Genomic DNA, 22,420 nt, shown 5'->3' with positions numbered 1-22,420 from the left:
TTGAAAAACTTTCAGATATTATTGTCTCCATCACATCCATCCATCACAGCCATACTTCACAATAAACCATTCACCTCATTTTCCTCCATATTTTCCATTTTCATTCACATACACTTTCCATCTCTTTTTGTCCATTCATAACCCACAAATAAAAGCAAGAGGCTCATTCACATGCTTATTGCCATTGCCATTTCTGTTCTCCATTGCCATTTTCCATTTCCATTTTCCATTCCTTGTCATTTTCATTCTGCAAATAAGCCCTGCTTCAATGCAAATTATTGAGTCCATAGTCCTTTGAGTCTAATTTCTTTGTAAAAAAAACACCTTGAGGCTTGCATGCCTTAATGGCAAGTCCTCATGCTAACAAACAATGGGAATACATTAATGTCCCTTGTTCGTTAGATCTTCTAGGTGACTCGACATCAGCAAATTCATTCGTACCTAGCAAGATGTGTTTGGGCATCTTGACTCTCATTGTCATCAATGGTGAGAGTTCTCGTGTTGACTAGTGGCATCCATTAATGGCCACTAAGCCAACAATTTCCTACTATGTTCGACATCAGAACATCTTTTCACATAGTAGGAATTGTGCCAATGAGTTTTGAAGACATGAAGACTATTATTTTCAGCATTTTGGAGCAGATTCAACAAGTTTTAGTAGAAGCAATAAAAAGTCATCTTATCTCTCTATCCATGACTCCTCTTGTTCAGCCACTTGAAGAAGAATATGATCAGAATTTTTCAGCCACCACACATACAACTCATCCATTCCAAAGGGTAAGTGAAAGTACGTCATTTTCTAACTTTTGACCATAGAATTCCATAAAAAGCTAGAATGATAATTGTTGGAAAAACATTTCTATTCCTCATTTCATAAAATTGCCAATACCATCAGTTGGGGGGGATACATTCATATTCATATCTTGCCATGTCCATATCATATTCAAGAGCTCACATACTTCCAACATATATTAATTATTACATTGCTATTATGAGCATACAATGACTTTTGAAAAAGTGATTAAAGGATAAATTGGATACAAACAAAATCATGGTTGTCACACAAGAACCAACCATCATGCAATCCAATAAAGATATACTTTGCAACAATAATCAAAATATCATTATGCAAAGTTCAAAGATCAAAATAGAAGGCAACAAAAAATGGTTGTAACACAAGAACCAACCATGTTGCAATTCAAGTGAAACACTTTGCAGAAATATGAAGTTATCAAATGATATCATGCAAAGTTAAGCCAAAGCTCAAGGATCAAAAGAGTTAATGTAATATATATTGCATGAGAACATGCAATAGCTTCAGTTGGGGGGTATGTTGAGTCTTGAAAATGTCATTCATTTGCATTATACTTTCACTATTATGTCCATTATATCACCTCCATTTCACTACTATGTCACCACATTCATCCCACTTTCATTATCATTGGGCCACCTTTATGTTTTTCCAATATTTATTATTTCTAAGCCTTTTAAGTGAATTTGTGGTTAAACATTAGAAAATAATGTGCATATGCTTATACCTAACAAATGGGTTGAGATTGTTGACATGTGTAGGTTGAAAGGAGACTTCTAGAAGACCCTTATGTGGCACTCTAAGGCCAAATTCGAATTTGGTTGGAAAGAATCATGGGATCATGAGGATATGTGTCACATCTCCTAATTGTATTATAACTCTAAAAAGACATGTGCCTTATCAGTTCCTATTTTGATTGGGATTCTAGAGGTAGAGGGAGAGATTCATGGATTCTCATTAATGAGATGGCTCTCATCTTTTTGTATAAATAGGAGATCTCTCTCCTTCATTTGCTAGTCTTTTTCTTAGTCCTTTTAGCTTGTTAGTCCCATGGCTTTTGAAAGCTTTGGAGAGCTTTGTTGTACTTTGCACTTTTGAAGAAATTGAATAAAGCTTTGATGTTCTCAACATGGAAGGAGATGTGAAGTAGATGTCATGGAGCATATTAGGATGTAAGTAGAGTAGATTTCATTTTGTAAATATTGCTTTGTAGAATGTAAGGTAGATTAGATTTTCATTCATGCAATTTTAATTTATGCAAGTGTGTTTAGTTTTGCTTTGATTTCATAGGTGGTAGGGGGCCCCTGCCTTGTATAGTTGTCACTTTAATTTCTTGCATTTCTTTTTCTTATTTCATGTATATTAATGTACAAATGTCTTTACTTTATTTTCTTGTATTTCTTTTTCTGATTTTCATGTATATTAATGTACAGTTTGAATTACTGCATTTTATTTCATTTTTAACATGTATATTATTGTACATAAATTGCTTTCAAATTGATTGTAGATTAGTGATGCACATAGCCTTTTAATGAACTAATGACGTGATAGAATCATCTTGTCCTTTTGCTGAAGTAGCAAGGATACTGGGTCTCATAGTCATTCTCTCATTATTTGATTATTGCATTTTATTTTGATTGAACTAGTTGTATATTTACACTTTTGTTTAAATACTAACTCCATCAATAACATGTTTTAAGTTCTTTTGAAGTGCTAAGTTTTGGAAATTACCATTAAGGACATAGGCCTTGTCTTGAAATCTTTATCCATACTTGTCCTTTAAAAGTATTCTTAAGACCTTAGAAAACCAACAAGAGCAAAACCCCAAAAACAACATAAACTATAAAACAAAGAAGTAAGAGAAAGGTTAACTAAGCACATATAGTGCACCACACTTCATCAGTTTACGATACCCGGATTGATAATTTATGTAGAGCAATTTAAGACATTAAATTGACTAGACATCATGCACAACATGTGAATTTCAATTCCTATCAAAGAGGGTGAGGTGGTTCCTTTTCACTGGGGAGGGTAAACGTTCACCATCAAGTTTAGCAATATAGGAGTATCCTACACCCACTTTTCCCTAAATCTTGACAGGAATGAGGTCCTTATCAACCAAGAAGATATCACCTATATGGTAGTCCTTCTCTTGCTTTTAGACCCATTACTTCTTAGGAATGGTTGGCCTGGTGTTTGATCTTTTAATTTGGTAGACATGTTGAGAAGCAAGAGGTTGGGATGGGTCTGTGATCTCATCATGAGGATTGTGATTCACAATGTTTTTAGAAGTGGATCTACAAGCATTAGAGGGTGGTAAAGTGAATGGTTTATGGTCTTCAACATGCTTAGGCAACCGAGGTTCCCTATAGAGGATAAAAGGGGTCCCATCAGGCTGAGTGATGGTGGCATATGATAAGTCGATTTGTAGCTGTCCACCAATTGAAGCATACCATTTTTTTTACAAAACAATCCCCCAAGTATCAAGCACATCAATGAAAACAATATTCATTAACATAGAGATATCCCTGTTCGTTGCTAGAGAGTCCTTCACATCCTTGATAAGACCATAAATAGGAATAAACTTAGAATTAAGTCCACAAACATTCTTATATGGCATAGTAATTTCGATTTCCAATTGATACATCACTTTCAAAGGAATGAAATTTGTTGTTTCCCTTGAATCGAGCATGAAATTGTGTAATATAAGATTGTTAATTACTAAGGATAACAAGTGTTAATATCCTATATTCTAGGAATCAAAGTGTGTTTCTCTTACTATTCATCGTGGAGGTCTGCAGACATTGGAAAAACTACTTCAAGAATTCTACACCATTACACAGAAATTTCAAGCCTACCCATTTGATCCATTTTTCCAGAGGAGGTGTGCAAACATACAGAGCATGGAGGGCTACTTGGACTTGCTACAAATGTGCTGTGAAATTGACTATTTTTGCCATCATTTGAAAAAATTGTTTAAGACCGAATGGAGCCGAATTTTTGAAAACCAAAAGTGGTTTTTGTCAAGAAGAGGCCAAAGAACAAAAATCTCCTTCAGTTTCTATATAGATGCTATAGATTGGAATGGTCAAATGCATATTTACAATTTATTTTTTAGGTTTTGGCATTTCTTGTTTTAGTTATGATGTTTGGGTGCTGATTTTGAGGAGTTTTAGAGGAATTTTTGGAAACAGAGAGAGGTTTCCTCGAGGACACTCTCATCTACAAAAACCTCCCTTAACTTTTTAACAAGTGTTAAGATTCAGGATATATGAGCTCGGCTTTGAACCCTATTTTTCCATAAATTCGGTCCCTATTTCATAGTAGACCTGCTGAGCAAACATATCAAGAAACTCTATTTTGGAAAACTTCAAATGATGAAACTTATAGAAGTCACTTTAGTAGTTGGATAAGTGTTGATAGGTTAAAATCATGTAGTTTGAGTTGTTACACAAAAATGCATTGTTTGAGTTGATGTTTCTAAATTGCATTAGTCCTGATATAGCAGTTCATTGTTTTTTCCTACATAGCAAGTGAAGATGCATTTCATCTGGACCATTCAACTTTTATGAAGTGAATTTGACCACCTAGAGTGGTAATTCAAATTCCTATTTCTATTTAATGACGTAAAGACATGGAAAATGTTGGTTGGTCAATTTGGAGAGGAAAGAACACTATGCATATCGTAATTTTGATTTATTTTTATCTGAATTTTAATGAAATTGGTGGATCAAAAATACCTGGCTAAATATTTTAAGAGATTCATGTGATTCAACTCTCTTATGCGAGTGTTTCCTATGTTGTGTGTGTTATATTTCTTCCTGTGATGTTTAAATGAAAAACTTGTTTCAAAATTCATCTATTTAATGGTCCTTTGGTGTAGTCATTTAAACATTCCATATGTTTTTTTCTAGATTCATCCATTGTTTGATGCCTTGAGATGTTTATCTACTTTCTTTATTCTTATCACATCTAAAACTATTAATTGGCATAAGGAAGTGTTTCTATGTTGCGTTTGAACAAATTTTCCCAATTAACCAAGCATCCACCACGTCATTGATCTCAATTTTTACTAACTCCATGCCCAATGGGTTTTTCTCTGCCCTGCCATCACACCTATAAAATCTACTATTTTCCAAAGATCTACCCGTTTTTCTTGATTGAAACCAGTCTTTAGTGACTGAGTTGAAAGAGAGAGCCCTCTCTGGGGTTCGAAGGGCTAGTTTCCTATTCTGCAAGTGGTTTGTGGTTACCTCTAGGCTTCCTTCCTACAACCAAAGCAAATTACAGAGTGCTAACACCAAGAATGGATCATGACCCCATTTTTTCCTATCAATATGCATATTTCGTAATATGATGGGTGGGTCATCAGCCTCATCGTGAAGACTTAGAGCCTTCTTGATTTTCCTCTTGTGGGGAGGAAGTTCAACCATCTCTTTATGGTGAACAAGCACATTAGCTTTGCCTAAGGCATTCTCTATATCAACATTAAGCCTAACTTCATATATCTTGGGTTTTGTCTTTGATTTGTTTTGTAGTTGTCCTTGGGAATTGTCCTTTCTCTGAGATGGGTTTTCAATGCTAGAGTTCGCTTATGGTTGGTCTTGACTTTTCCTAGAATATTGAGGGACCTTAAATCTCCCTCTACTTTCCATAGCTAGAACAAGTTCAACTTTATTAACGTTGGCTTAAATTTTGCTAGGCTCGGGGTGGGAGTAAGTGTTCCCAAGCAAGATGTTGAAAGCATAAACCTCATCTACCAGGTTTAAGTGTTCTAGTTCTTAATCTTCTTCTTTTGCTTCATAAGGACTATCCTCCTCGAGATCTTCAGATGGCGAGCACCAAGGTGATTATGCTTATGCCACCATGTTTGTTTGGGAAAGTGTGTTAGGGAAATTTTGTTCCCTGGTATGGTATTCCTTGGTGGCTTTCCCGTGGAATGATTTGTCCTTATTGAATTGGTTTCTTGAATAAAGTTTGACCTAGGAGCTTGGTTCCTTTGAACCACTATCATTCTATTCATGAGGGCCTTTTACACTTGTGTGATCTTAATAGTGAATCTATCAAGCTTTTGGAAAAAGGATTATATAACAAGGTCATCTTGGGATCTGGGATTACATTTGGATTTGATTTTTTCCCTAGGGTAGTTGAACATGTCTATTCGAGCAACATTGAGATCTTGTTCAACTTCAATGGCACTTTTCTTTGCATCAACCAAGGTTTGAGGGCTCTTATCCTTGAGGACATAGGTTAGGTGTTGATGCCAACTTCAGGAAGTCTGAACCTATCAAGGACTTCCGTGAGTAGGTTATCAAATCTTTGAACAAAATCCTTAACAATTTCCTTTTCAATCTTCACAACAACAAGAAATTTGTCAAGCAACATACCTCCATCTTGCTCTGTTAGCCACCTTCTGTTGAAAGCCTGATGGAAAGTGTCCCTATGAGTGACACACCCTTAAGGCACGCTAAAGTACCAATCTCTAGCATCTCCATCAAGATAAAGAGAAAACAACATCATAAGCATATCTTCATGATCAATATACCCAAGCCAACAGAAATTGTGTTTGTATCTCAGTAGTGGCTATGTCATCGCCATTAAACCTAGGAAACCATTCATGATATCTATTAGGCAAGGCGTGAGGTGGCTTTCCCCTGGAATGATTTGTCCTTATTGAATTGGTTTCTTGAAGAAAGTTTGACCTAGGAGCTTGGTTCCTTTGAACCACTATCATTCTATTCATGAGGGCCTTTTACACTTGTGTGATATCAATAGTGAATCTATCAGGCTTTTGGGAAAAGTATTACATAACAAGGTCATCTTGGGATCTAGGATTACATTTGGATTTAGGGTAGTTGAACATGTCTATTCGAGAAACATTGAGATTTTGTTCAACGTCAATGGCACTTTTCTTTGCATCAGCCAAGGTTTGTGGGCTCTTATCCTTGAGGACATAGGTTAGGTGTTGATGCTAATAGTTTATGAACCTGTCAAGGGTGATAGCTTCAGGAAGTCTGAACCTATCAAGGACTTCCGTGAGTAGGTTATCAAATCTCTGAATAAAATCCTTAACAATTTCCTTTTCAATCTTCACAACAACAAGAAATTTGTCAAGCAACATACCTCCATCTTGCTCTGTTAGCCACCTTCTGTTGAAAGCCTCATGGAAAGTGTCCCTATGAGTGACACACCCTTAAGACATGCTAAAGTACCAATCTCTAGCATCTCCATCACGATAAAGAGCAAACAACATCATAAGCACATCTTCATGATCAATATACCCAAGCCAATAGAAATTGTATTTGTATCTCAGTAGTGGTTGTGTCATTGCCATTAAACCTAGGAAACCATTCATGATATCTATTAGGCAAGGGGTGAGGAGCATCTTCGTGCCTAGTAAAGTCTAATGGCTGAAAGGCAATGAGGATCCATGGCCTAGTCATGTTAATCATGGGGGGAGGATGTAGAAAAGGTTACCGAACTAGAGGTGTGGTTAGATTGATAGGAGAAAGGCCTACCTCCAAAACCCTTCTAGCAACACCTTTTGTTCGCGGAGCTATGGTTCTATGAGTATCTTCAAAAGAGATAGGAGTGGATGCAATAGGAATTGAGTCAGGAGTCACCGCAAGGGGATCTATCTTGTCGTTAGAGATTTTCCCACTTCAAAGGGTAAAGCTAAGGCTTCAAACAATGGAGAGATAGACTTGCTTCATCCTCGACAACGAGGTTTGAGCCATGTGCTAAGGGCTTAAACAAACTCCCGAAGTAGGTGAGGGTTTTCCTACAAAAGCCTTGGCAATTTCAGGGCTAGTAATTGACTACCTGCTCACTCCCCCATAATTCTTGAGGGGTATGATATGGATATGGATATAATCAATTTTTATTTATTTATTATTTATTTCTGCACAATTATATAATAAGCAACTAGACAATTTTTTGGAAGTTAACTCCACCTCCAATTGTCCCCATATAAGAACTGATTTTGTGTAGGATTAATTGAGATAATGTTGCCTCCTTTGACCATTTAGGAGGCTATAAGGTCTAAACAACAAGAGATTGGGTTGAGGTGACAATGGGTGCTTGCCTTTTGCCTTTTGGGTGCTTGCTAGGACCTTAGTGACATTGCTAATTGGGTAGGTCACTGGTCCAAAATACAACAAGTACCGGAAATGTTCAACACGATGTATAGTTGACATGCCACATGGATATTTGGGAAAATAAAGAAGGCAAAATGCAAAAATAACTCCTCAAGGTGGTCGTACTCTCTTTCCTATCCACATGGTGAGATAAAATCTCCAAAATCGGGTTGTTCCTTAACTTGCATAGATACAATTTATGTGAAAGTTGAAGTAGATCCCACTCTAGACAAAACATCAATGCTAGAATCCTCAATCAAGTGGAACATTACCCATGCAAGCAAAAATTGACCTCATTTCTAACACACATGTGGCAAGATTCAAGTTGGCCTATAGGTAATTTCCTATGTCCAAATTGGGAAATTAACATCTTGTTGGAAACCTTGTGATGTGGTCTATCTCTCTCAAGAAAAAGTCTAGACAATTCTGGTAACACATTTTCTCCACAGCATGGCTTTTAGAATTGGTCAAAACACATGCAGGCTCACATGTAGGAGTCAAAGAAGTGTCAAACTTGTTGTTAGAACCACCTAAGCTACTCATTGGGCTACTTTTCCTCTCATTTTTCTAGGTCAAGGTCAAATTAGGCTCACATGTGGGAATCCAAGGTGCAATATTGGCTCTGCAACCAAGTCAAGTCTCTTGTGGGTTGATTCTTTCCTTTTTTTAATCCATGAAATTATATTTATGAAATGACTTAGTCTTCAATATGTGGATGACAATTATTTGGGAGAGAGTCAAACTTGGCATTATCTAGTCGTTACAAGAAAAATGTCTAAATCCTCCTTCCATTATAGGTAGTTGAATTATAAGATCATTTATGCCATAAGAGTAATCATTTCCAAGTGTAAACTTTTGCATGGATTAATTGTTCTATGCTCTCTTCTTAGTTTTACACTTTAATGGTTTTTAATAAAATAGATACATGTATTCCAAATTATTACAACATGACCAGGGTGATCCATTAAGGGACAATAGTCACTTGTAAAGAGGGATCAAGGCTCTAGACATCGTCACTTCCTTTTTTGGTACAAAGAGGTAATCAAACCCAAGTGCTGGAAAGAATCTTATCAGATGTTCCTTGTGCAAGGGTGAGATCCTAGTTGATGCCATACTTGTCCTAGTGTTTCGAAACAATCCAATAGAGAGAATATTTTGACTAAGATTTGAGAGCTAGTACAATTATTTTAGACTATAATTAGGTGCGATAGTCTCTAGACTCCAATTCCATTCTCTAATCCAAAGTGGATAACTACTTTAGAGAGAATTATGATCATAATCCTATACTTGGCAGGTAAGCAAGTCAAAGATTAGCTTCATTGTGACAATCATTTTTCAAAAATTATAAAAATCTTTTCTTCTTTTAATAAAATTAAAGAATACACAAATATAATAAATTCCTAGCTTATGTTCATTTTTTTAACTAGTCGATAAATTAAGTATTGGGGGTTTTCGCAGTGCATTATATTAGATATCATTTTTGGGATTCAACTGCGTTAATCATTACTTCCAGGGCTTGCACCCAGTAACCAGGACTTCCCGGGAGGTCACCCATCCCAGATTGCCTCTTGCTCAAGTGCGCTTAACTATGGAGTTTTCCCCACAATCAAGCCCACTTACCTTGCTACCCCATTTGCAAAACCTTAGCAAGTATTGTGCCTCATGAACCATTCAAGTAGAGTTCCCTGCACTCTTTTGAATTAAGTATTGGGGATTTTTCGCAATGCATTATATTAGATGTCATTTTTTGGGATTCAACTGTGTTAAGTAAGTCATTCATCTATGACCATTTCCATGAGAGGTAGTTGTAACTGACTAATTTCTCATGATTTTTGAATAGTCCACTTAGCACTCATTGCATCGGGTGATGCACATAGGGGTGAAAAAGTGGGATTGAAACTAGTGAAATAAATAACATAGCATCAATCATCACTTTCGGGGCTTACACCCAGTAACTAGGACTGCCTGGGAGGTCACCCATCCCAGATTGCCTCTGGCTGAAGCGCGCTGAATTGTGGAGTTTTCCCCACAATCAAGCCCACTTACCTTGCTACCCCATTTGCAAAACCTTAGCAAGTATTGTGCCTCATGAACCATTCAAATAGAGTTCCTTGCACTCTTTTGAATTAAGTATTGGGGGTTTTCGAAGTGCATTATATTAGATATCATTTTTTGGGATTCCACTACGTTAAGTAAATCATTCATCTATGACCATTTCCATGAGAGGTAGTCGTGACTCGTAACTAACTAATTTCTCATGATTTTTGAATAGTCCACTTAGCACTCATTGCATCTGGTGATGCTCACAGGGGTGATGAAGTGGTATTGAAACTAGTGAAATAAATCACATAGCGTCAATCATCACTTCCGGGGCTTGCACCTGGTAACTAGGACTTCGCAAGAGGTCACCCATCCCAGATTGATTGTGGCTCAAGCGCGCTTAATTGTGGAGTTTTCTCCACAATCAAGCCCACTTAGCTTGTTACCCCATTGCAAAACCTTAGCAAGTATTGTGCCTCATGAACCATTCAAGTAGAGTTCCCTGCACTCTTTTGAATTAAGTATTGGGGGTTTTCACAGTGCATTATATTAAATATCATTTTTTGGGATTCAACTACTTTAAGTAAGTCATTCATCTATGACCATTTCCATGAGAGGTAGTCGTAATTGACTAATTTCTTATGATTTTTGAATAGTCCAATTAGCACTCATTGCATCGGGTGATGCTCACAGGGGTGAAGTAGTGGGATTCAAACTAGTGAAATAAATCACATAGCATCTGTCATCACTTCCGAGGTTTGCGCCCAGTAACCAGGACTTCCCGGGAGGTCAACCATCCCAGATTGCCTCTGGCTCAAGCACGCTTAACTATGGAGTTTTCCCCACAATCAAGCCCACTTAGCTTGCTACCCCATTTGCAAAACCTTAGCAAGTATTGTGCCTCGTGAACCATTCAAGTAGAGTTCCCTGCCCTCTTTTGAATTAAGTATTGGGGGTTTTCGAAGTGCATTATATTAGATATCATTTTTTGGGATTCAATTGTGTTAAGTTATTCATCTATGACCATTTCCATGAGAGGTAGTTGTAACTGACTAATTTCTCATGATTTTTGAATAGTCCACTTAACACTCATTGGATCGGGTGATGCTCACAGGGGTGAAGAACTGGGATTGAAACTAGTGAAATAAATCACATAGCGTCAATCATCACTGTTGTGGCTTGCACCCAGTAACCATGACTTCCTGGGAGGTCACCCATCCTAGATTGCCTCTGGCTCAAGCGCGCTTAACTGTGGAGTTTTCCCCACAATCAAGCCCACTTAGCTTGCTACCCCCTTTGCAAAACCTTAGCAGCTATTGTGCCTCATGAACCATTCAAATAGAATTCCTTGCACTCTTTTGAATTAAGTATTGGGGGTTTTCGAAGTGCATTATATTAGATATTGCTTTTGAATCAAGTATTGGGGGTTTTCGAAGTGCATTATATTAAATATTTCTTTTGAATCAAGTATTGGGGGTTTTCGAAGTGCATTATATTAAATATTTCTTTTGAATTAAGTATTGGGGTTTTCGCGGTGCATTATATTAGATGTCATTTTTTGGGATTCAATTGCGTTAATTATGTCATTCATCTATGACCATTTCCATGGGAGGTAGTCGTAACTGACTAATTTCTCATGATTTTTGAATAGTCCACTTAGCACTCATTGCACGGGTGATGCTCACAAGGTTGAAGAAGTGGGATTGAAATTAGTGAAATAAATCACATAGCATCAATCATCACTTTCGGGGCTTGCACACGGTAACCAAGACTTCTCAGAGGTCACCCATGCCAGATTGCCTCTGGCTCAAGCACGCTTAACTGTGGAGTTTTCCCCACAATCAAGCCCACTTAGCTTGCTACCCCATTTACAAAACCTTAGCAAGTATTGTGCCTCGTGAACCATTCAAGTAGAGTTCCCTACACTCTTTTGAATTAAGTATTGGGGGTTTTCGCAGTGCAATATATTAGATATCATCTTTTGTGATTCAACTGCGTTAAGTAAGTCATTCATCTATGACCATTTCCATGAGAGGTAGTCGTAATTGACTAATTTCTCATGCTTTTTTAATAGTCCACTTAGCACTAACTAATTTCTCATGATTTTTGAATAGTCCATTTAGCATTCATTGCATCGGGTGATGCTCACTGGGGTGAAGAAGTGGGATTGAAACTAGTTAAATAAATCATATAGTGTCAATCATCACTTCCGGGGCTTGCACCCGTAAACCAGGGCTTCCCCGGTGGTCACCCATCAGAGTTCCCTGCAATCTTTTGAATTAAGTATTGGGGGTTTTGCAGTGCATTATATTAGATATCATCTTTTGGAATTCAACTGCGTTAAGTAAGTCATTCATCTATGACCATTTCCATGAGAGGTAGTTGTAACTGACTAATTTCTCATGATTTTGGAATAGTCCACTTAGCACTGACTAATTTCTCATGATTTTTGAATAGTCCACTTAGCACTCATTGCATCGGGTAATGCTCACATGGGTGAAGAAGTGGGATTGAAACTAGTGAAATAAATCATATAGCGTCAATCATCACTTCCTGGGCTTGCACCCAGTAAACTAGGACTTCCCGGGAGGTCACTCGTCCCAAATTGCCTCTAGCTCAAGCGCACTTAACTGTGGAGTTTTCCCCCACAATCAAGCCCACTTAGCTTGCTACTCCATTTGCAAAACCTTAACAAGTATTGTGCCTCATGAACCATTCAAGTAGAGTCCCTGCACTCATTTAAATTAAGTATTAGGAGTTTTCACAGTTCACAATAAATAAATATTGTGAGTTTTAAATATTAGAGTTATTTATAATCGCAATATAATTTAACCTCTAATTTTCCACCATGTTTTATATTTCATAAGAGTGTTGTAATTATTTTGCAGATCTGCAATGTTAACGGAAAACGTTTACAGCAGATCCGACAAAATCCTATAAAGGGACCAACCACGTATCTGTCATCTATAAAACCCTTTTTTATTCCATATTTAGTACTATAGCATTATGATTAGTTTTCTAGGATAGAAATATACTATTTCGAGTTTACAAATTTACTTTGCTGGAATAAATTTAATTGAGGTTTGCAAATGCTCAAAAAGAGTCAAGAGGCTCATGATATGGAAGAACACCCAGGTACGATGAATTTTCCTGGGCTTCCGAGGAACCATTTCTCCTTATAGTTGGGGAAGAGATTTTAAATCTTGCAATGGTTAATAATAATCACAGGAGAGAGAAGAAAACAAGCAGAAATATCACAAGAATCATAACTAAAACTTTTTATTATCCCAATATAATTTAACCTCTAATTTTCCACAATTATGTTTTATATTTCATAAGAGTGTTGTAAGTATTTTGCAGATCTGCAATTTTTACGGAAAGAAGATCCGACAAAATCCTCATATAAAGGGACCAACCAAGTATCTGTCATCTATAAAACCTTTTTTTATTCCATATGTGGTACTATAGCATTACGATTAGTTTTCTAGGATAAAAATATACTATTTCTGCTTGCTGGAATAAATTTAACTGAGGTTTGCAAATGCTCAAGAGTCAAGAGGCTCATGATATGGAATAACACCCAGGGACGATGAATTTTCCTGGGCTTCCGAGGAACCATTTCTCCTTATAGTTGGGAAGAGATTTTAAATCTTGCAATTGTTAATATTAAATCAAAGGAGAGAAAAAAACAAGCAGAAATATCACAAGAATCCTAACTAAAAAGGAAACTCTTTGTAAGTCTCATTATATAACTACCAAATACATAGTAAGTTCAAATTTATTTCTATGTTTTTGATGTAAGGGCTTAGTTTTTCCTTTAATATGATTCACTTAGATTATCTCATAGATGTTGCATATGTAAAAGGTTCACCTGTATGATAAACTCTTTCCAATTTATGCCTCAATTCAAAAAGAATTGCAGGAAAATCAATTCTCATTGATATTGCTAAAGAATATAGTTAAAAAAAAGGAAAAATCTTATGTATTCCCAAGCCTTAATTAATATTTTCATTGGAAAGAGAGAATAAATTAGAAAATTTAAAAAAATCACTTGCTTTACCATGTATAGTTTGCACGGTAAATATGAATATACGTAAGCACCCCTTCTCTTTCTATACCCGTCTTATGAATATACATAAGCAACCCCTCTATTTCTATATGTAGATTTGGTTTCATATTATTAAAATTCATTTTGCTACTTAATTCTGGGGTAGCAGCCACAAGGACCATTGATAACAACAAGTACATATACAAATCCGTTTAAAGTAGCGAATGCAAAATGCAATCAACCAATAACATTTTGCAGAGAAATAAAGGAAACTATGGTTTATGGTCTGGATTGCAAAGTAAACTGCACATGTGATTACTTCAATCATTAAAACTATATTGTGCAGACTAAAACCAAAGCTGATAAAAAATTGTATCCTTATTCGAACACAATTGGAAAAAACATTTCCCGATTTAAAGAAGGTTTCCTATCATGACAATTCAACGATCATTGATTTGTTAGCTAATATCTATATCTTTGGCACATTTACACTAGATTATTAGAACATGATTTTTCATATAGAATAATAGTGATTTACATTCATATTCTCAATTGACTAGCCAATCTTCCACATCGCAATGGTTACTGCCAATCTTCCACATCGCAATGGTTACTGCAATATGCAAATGTGTAATCAATACTTCCACATCGCAATGGTTAAAATGTGTAAACAATATTTCAGATTCAATTCCATTCCAAAGTGGATAATTACATTAGAGAGAATTCTGATCATAATCCTATACTGATCATAATCCTATACTTGGAAGGTAAGTCAAAGATTAGCCTCTCTGTGGCAACCATTTTTCAGAAATTATTATTTTTTCTCTTTTAATAAAATTAAAGAGTACGGAAATATAAATCCGACAAAATCCTCATATAAAGGGACAAACCAAGTATCTGTCATCTATAAAACCTTTTTTTATTCCATCTTTAGTACTATAGCATTATGATTAGTTTTCTAGGATAGAAATATACTATTTCGAGTTTACAAATTTACTTTACTTGCTGGAATAAATTAAATTGAGGTTTGCAAATGCTCAAGAGTCAAGAGGCTCATGATATGGAAGAACACCCAGGTCCGATGAATTTTCCTGGGCTTCCGAGCAACCATTTCTCCCTAGAGTTGGGGAAGAGATTTTAAATCTTGCAATTATTAATATTAAATCACAGGAGAGACAAGAAAACAAGCAGAAATATCACAAGAATCATAACTAAAAAGGAAACTCTTTGTAAGTTTCATTATTTACAAAACAAGCAGAAATATCACAAGAATCATAACTAAAAAGGAAACTGCAAAGTCTCATTATTTACCTATCAAATATATGGTAAGCTCAAATTTATTTCTATGTTTTTGAAGTTGGGGCTTAGTTTTTTCCTTTAATATGATTCACGCAGATTATTTTATAGATGTTGCATATGTAATAGGTTCACCTGTATGATAAACTCTTTCCCATTTATGCCTAATTGAAAAAGAATTACAGGAAAATCAATTCTCATTGATATTGCTTAAGAATATAGTTAAAATAAAAAATCTTATTTATTCCCAAGTCAATATTAATATGTTCATTGAGAAGAGAAAATAAATTAGAAAATCGAAGAAAATAATTTGCTTCACCTTCCATACTTTGCACGGTAAATATGAATGTACATAAGCACCCCTCTCTTTCGGTAAATATGAATATACATAAGCACCCCTCTCTTTATATATATATAGATAGATTTGGTTTCATATTATTAAACTTCATTTTGCTACTTAATTCTGGAGTAGCCACAAGGACCATTGATAACAACAAGTACATATACAAATCCGTTTAAAGTTGCAAGTGCAAAATGCAATCAACCAATAACATTTTGCAGAGAAATAAAGGAAACTATGGTGTATTGTCTTGATTGCAAAGAAAACTGCACATGTGCTTACTTCCATCATTAAAACTATATTGTACAGACTAAAAGAAAAGCGGATAATAATTACATCCTTATACAAACACAATTGGAAAAATTATTTCCTGATTTAAAGAAGTGTCCTATCATGACTATTTCTAAAGACAAATCAGCCATCATTGATTTGTTACATCCTTATGCAAACACAATTGAATTATTTCCTGATTTAAAGAAGTGTCCTATCATGACTATTTCTAAAGACAAATCAGCCATCATTGATTGGTTAGGTAATATCCATATATGGGGTACATTTACATTAAATTATTAGAATATGATTTTTCACATAAAATAATGTTTTTTTTTTCTATATAACACTACGTAAGTACCCATGGGGGATTTGAACAGTTGATCTATCACAAGGAGTGCCTTAACAGTACACCCATTCACCGTCAATCCAAAGCTCTATGGGCACACATAAAATAATGTTGATTTAGATTCATATTCTCAATTGACTAGCCAATCTTCCACATCGCAATAGTTAGTGCAATAATGTGTAATCAATACTTCAAATTCAATTATTAAGTAACAAATTAGTTTCAATTATATTAATCATCATGATGTATTTATTTGTGTTGTCTTTGTATATATTCTCATTGATATTTGAGAAAATGTCAATATTGTATAAGGAGATATTCCTTTAAAGTTGTTTATTTGACATGCTTTTACCGTATTACGCTTTATTGTATCTTTTCTCAAATGTCGTTATTTTCATGCAAGACCCAATGTATCTAATTTTTGTTGACTTACATGGATTTTAACTTATCAAATAACTAATTTTGGAAATTATGATAATGACCATACCCCACATACAACCAATGTCACTGTAGCTTTTATAATGTTTGTTATTCGAATATTTGTAACTAAATTTGATTTATTATCTTATTCTTAGAAAGAATAGAAAAGATGAATGATATTGTAAAAGAAGATAATTGCATACAAAAATGAATGACATTTCAAAAAGTTAGTTCTATGAATGCAAATATAATTTTTTCACATTAGCTTCATTTTATGCATTATGCATTTTTGAAAATCACTGTTAATTGATACATAACGGTATTCACTTTTAAAATTTAGAAATGTGCATTTATTTTTTTTTGTTGGTTTACATGAATTTGAGTGAATTTAGAAATGTGCATTTATTTTTATTTTTTGTTGGTTTACATGAATTTGAGTGGATCAAATAACCAATTTTGGAAATTATAAATGATATTAACCACACCCCACATACAACTAATGCCACTGTAGTTTTTATAATGGGCTTGTTATTCAAATATTTGTAACTAGATTTGGTTCATTATCCCATGCTTAGAAGGAATAGAAACAAATGCTTGATCTTGTCAAAAAAATATTTGCATAGAAAAATGTATATTTGCATAGAAAAATGTATAATATTTTAAATAATTAATGTCTATAAATACAAATATAATTTTTACACTTTGACTTCATTTTATACATTTGTGAAAATCATCTCATTAATCATACTAATATTTAGACATGGAAGTCTAATTAGATAGAATACCAATATATCTTTTTGGACAAGTTAAAGGTTATTCTTTTGCCGTAACGTTACTGAGAAGAATTTCAAACAATGATTTTCAACTCTAAATTATTCACAATAGTAAGCTACAAATTTCTGAAAGTAAACATGAATGACAATGACAAAAAGAACTTCCCATAGTAAACATGAATAACAAAAGGAACTCCATTTCAGAATTTGATCAAAGTTAATAGTGTTGGGAATCAAGCGTGTTTTAACTTTTCAATATGTATATTGTTTTTTTGTTGTATTTTATTTTTGTTAAGTTTTTATTTTTATTTTTTTTCTCGTTATGTTGATTAACGTTGAATGACCTGATGCCAGGTTCCTAAACCTCATACATGTTAGTGGATTTCTTGTCTGTTGGCATGCCATCGAGCTTAGTTTTTATATAAATATTTATTTTCTCGTGTTAACCAAATTTTTGGGAATGGTAATACCTCCAATATTTTGCATTTCATAGGAATTGTATGTAGTATTGAGCTGCGACACAACTTATCCACGATCTTTGTGTAACTTGGTTTCTTATGAAAGACTTGATAAAGTTAATAGGAACACAAGAAAACATTGTTGGTACAGTTACTTCCCTTAATAATGTAATGGATATGATTTTTGTTCTTAAAACAATAAAGCATGAATGAAAGAAAGAATCGTATTTCAAAATTGATTCTATAAAATAGTTCTGGGATTCCAGTATGTTTTAATATTCCTTTTTACATATTGTTTTGGTTGTAGATTTAATTTTTATTATTTTTTCATTATTTTGATGAATGTTGAATGAATTGATGCCATTTTCATAATCACATACATGTCACTACGTTTTTTTGGATTTTGGCATGCCAATAGAACTCAACATTTCTTTATATATTTACTTTTTTTTTATGTAAATCATTTTATTGGAAATAATAATGTATCTAATATTTTGTGTTTAATATAGATTTTATGTATTCTTAAATTGCAATATAAAGTATCTATAATATTTATTTAATTTGGTTTTCTATGATAGATTTAATAAAATTAATATCATATATATAAGAGTACAAACAAACTTTGTTTTTTATAGAAATTCTATGCATTGGAGAATTGCAATATAAATTATTAATAACGTTGGTTCAATTTGCTTTTTGGGGAATGACTATTTTCTTACTTTAGGATAATTTAAGTTCCCCAAAAATTTTCCTACTGACTTGGTGGAGACTAAACCCCATACAAACCTATTGGTCTCCACTTTATTGGTTCTCTTATTTTTAAATTTATGTAGTAATGTTGATTTCTAAGCCAAAGAACTTTGTATTGGGTTGCATTGGTCTTCAAAACATCATAATTTGGTATGCATGTATTGTTTTTCAAATGATATTCATCATCTTCCCATATATCTTGAATTATATCTATTCCATCCACTTGTATTATTCTTGTGACATTGAATTTAGGAACTTTTTTTCAAGAGGTATTTAAATCACCTATCATTAACAACATTCATGCATATTTTTGTATAATTATAGTTATTTTGTATAATTACAGTTTTGGTCTAATAGTTGAATTATGTGAGAATAAAAAATCTAATCTCTAAAGTTTGGGAAAGATTTTTAAATTCTTTGGTTTTGTATTTGGTAGGTATGCCAACTTGTATTAAATTTGAATGAATATATAAGTTATTGTATTCAGAAATATTTATGATAAAATAAAACAATAAATAATTATTAATTTGAAATTTCATTTTCCTTTAAAAGTAATTTTTTCATTTATTATTTAATTTCAAATAATTATGAAAATAATATCACGCCAAGAATTAATTCACAAGTCATTCTAAGATTGAGATGCTTAAACATGTCTCTTCCTTTAATGCATGATGTTGCATCATTAAAGTACATTGCTATGCCCTTTCACATATACGTTGTCTTGTGGATGTTGCATCATTAAAGCACATTGCTATGCCCTTTCACATATACGTTGTCTTGTGGTCTAAGTAGTGTAGTAGTGGGAAATTCAATTAGATTTGATAATACTTGTACCGAAAGACATTATTATTTGGTAATTTGTAATTCCATTTACCAGAATTCTGCATTGTAGATTCCTAATCGCAATTTTTTTCATTTGTTGTTTTATTATAAATGCACTCCAATAATGAATATCTTTTAGTTGTAACTGATGATGTTGGTGATATGATTGTTTTTTTTTTTATACACATCTCTTATACATATTTTTGTCCTTAGTTGTTCATATCGATCACATGGAGCAAGTGAAAAAAGCACATTGCATTTGTGGCACCTCTCAGTTATTTGTTGATTAGAATATTCAGTCATCTTTTGTTTAGTTATTGTTCTTCTGAGTGGTTAGTAACGTACGAAATTGTGTTATCGAAACCTATTTAAAAGTAGAGATCTTTATTTGCAGTGATTATGATTAATAAAGGTTACGGATGGATTGTGCTACTTTCTGAAGAATAAATGTAAATAGTTGATTCTCTTAATGTGTTTAATTGCAGGAGGATGGACTACTTCACACTACTTGCTGAACACCAAAATATGCTACTCCTCAGGTATCTGAAAAGTTTTAGTTTAATTTCGAATTAAAATAGGGAACCGATTTGACCTTATTTGACTGGTTCGCAGTTTTATTAGCACCAGACTATAAATTGAAACTGATAGCCTCATTTTATGTAGGTCATCAATGATAACGGTTTTCATGGTGCAACTGCATACTTGTGGTCATATGGGGTTATCCAGTTTGTTTTGGTGGCAGGTTACTTGCACTTTAATGAATAATATCTTCCAACACTATACAAAACAGCAAAAATGCCAGATCAACGCAAAGTTACATATTTTTGTTGTATATACTTTTGTTTTTAAATTTTACCGTTTGTGTAAAAAATAGAACTGAATGACTGGCATGATGCTATTGAACTGTAGATTTATAAAGCTGATTCCACCTTCCCTCCATGGTTTTCATTTGGTACAAGACAACTGATTTTGAGATTTTTTGATTCAAAGCCAAAGACAACAAGTGAACGGGTATTGAGTTGTATTCTGTAATGTTGTCGATATGATCAACTTGCCCCATGTATTACATTTACTGTTTTTCGAATCCATCTCATACTCGACGGAAATAGAACTTGAAAAGATTAAAAAGTCATGGTGTTTTGAGTGATGCCATTGCACTTCTTTTTGAAATGAAAAGAAACTGGCATGCACATTTATTTTCTCGAGTGACAATGTATTATAGTACATGAGATTTTAGAGAAAGAATGGTTTAAGAAGGTTTACAAGCTGCCCAAGTTCCAAGAAGACAATGGTTGTACACTTTTTAATAATACAGTTGAGTAGGTTTCCAATTTGTGTGGCTTACAGTGGTATCAGAGCTGAGGTTAATCTGCTCCGTTGAATAGAATGAGCCACTAGTTATGTGGCCTGCCTTTTTTAGTTGGCCGTTCACGGCCTGTTGTGTCAAAGCAGATTCAATCAATGATTAAGACGTCAATGGTTATTGAGGCGAAGTGAGATTAATGCCAAAGTTGCCTATCAGATTCGGCCCGAGCTGGATGTTGTGTAGCTTTCGACAATCCATAAAAAAGGAGGAAGAATCACACGGAGATCGTGTTCATTGCATCGAAGAGTAATTGTTAGAGCTTTATTGGGCGGATCTAATGCGTATGTGTCTACGTTTTTAGTACATTTTTGGCCCCATTATTTTCTCTGTTCAATTACTACATATATGAAGAATTATACAAATACAATTTATAACCTGCATGTCCATCCATCCTTCTATATATATTTCTAGACCGGATTCCATAGAGTAGTAGGAGTTGTATGGGCCTTCATCATAAAATTTGTGCCCCAGATATGAAGAATTATACAAATACAATTTATAACCTGCATGTCCATCCATCCTTCTATATATATTTCTAGACCGGATTCCATAGAGTAGTAGGAGTTGTATGGGCCTTCATCATAAAATTTGTGCCCCAGGGAATTGCTCAGAGCAAGTAGTCAAACTGGTTTGCCTGTGATAAATCAGTTCTATATTGAGAAGCATCTCATGAAAGCAGGGTCAGTGTAAAGGACATGGGCCACCCAAATTTCACGTTGTCTCCAACGTCGGAGTAGCCCCTCGTCAAATATGTTGGAATGTTAATTCCAATTGCAGGTTGCAAACACCGTGCAGGCGGACGTGGACAATACGGCAGCACCCAAAACCGCCGGAGCAAAACCAAAAACCACCTTGAGGGATATCGGACCGCTTTTGCGTGAAAGTGGTTTCCGTATTTTTGAGCCCGATATAATATAGTGCTGCCGCGTGGTTCTCAGCATACATAAGCCAACATCATTTCTCGGGTGCTATCGTTCAGTCAAGTAAGGCCTCCCGATATTCTTGTCCGCCCTCTGATCTGCCTGATCGTCCTCCGCCGTCCATCAACAAAACCTGCATACAGCCAACATTAAAAGCGTTGCGTGGAGTAAATCAAACGTTTGTCTCTCACTGCTGGTCCTGTCTGCAAAAGGAATTAAATTGAATTTATTGTGGTTCGTAAATGGATGGTAGAACATTTAATTTTATTATTTTTATATCAACGAGAGGTATGGGCATAAAAGATCATATTCACGTATTATCTTTTTTTGGGAATGTATTGGATATGCATTAAAAAGCCAAAAAACAAATGCATATGTTTTTTTGTAATATGTTTTAAAAAAAAGAATGTGCGTTGACCATTTTTGTAATGAACCATGCAGCGAAGAATCATGTAATTTTTTCACAGCAGTGCATAAATGAAAAATGTGGAGCGCATATGTTCCTGTGTGTAATTTTTTATGCAGTTGAATATATTGTAAAACGAAGCAGGAGAAAAAGCCAAGGAAATGCACAGCAGTGCATGAAGAAAAGAATAGGGGAGCAGCAGATGGTTTTTATGT

The 22,420-nt window shown here is 34.5% G+C and overlaps 1 protein-coding gene across 13 annotated transcripts in view; it reads left to right on the top strand.

Annotated features, from left to right (window-relative positions):
- The window catches only part of LOC149188450 (CBL-interacting protein kinase 30-like), a 266,580-nt gene extending 245,995 nt beyond the window's left edge, over positions 1 to 20,585 (top strand). For 10 of the 13 annotated variants that reach the window (XR_016256272.1, XR_016256273.1, XR_016256271.1 and 7 more), the window contains 2 exons: positions 19,999 to 20,052; positions 20,177 to 20,585. Coding sequence is in view for 10 of the 13 variants with exons in the window: in XM_089413007.1 (XP_089269133.1) it covers positions 19,999 to 20,052; positions 20,177 to 20,387 (265 nt within the window). In the remaining 3 variants the exon portion in view is untranslated. The remainder of the gene's footprint in view (positions 1 to 19,998; positions 20,053 to 20,176) is intronic. The other 3 variants (XM_089413012.1, XM_089413010.1, XM_089413011.1) reach the window with 1 other exon arrangement.
- Positions 20,586 to 22,420: the final 1,835 nt, after the last annotated feature.

The sequence above is a fragment of the Pinus tabuliformis genome, chromosome 3_1, assembly GCF_031772625.1.
Source record: "Pinus tabuliformis cultivar Carrire ecotype Pingquan chromosome 3_1, CPIR1, whole genome shotgun sequence".
Taxonomy (NCBI): Eukaryota; Viridiplantae; Streptophyta; class Pinopsida; order Pinales; family Pinaceae; genus Pinus; species Pinus tabuliformis.
This window is presented reverse-complemented; position numbering and strand designations above follow the sequence as displayed.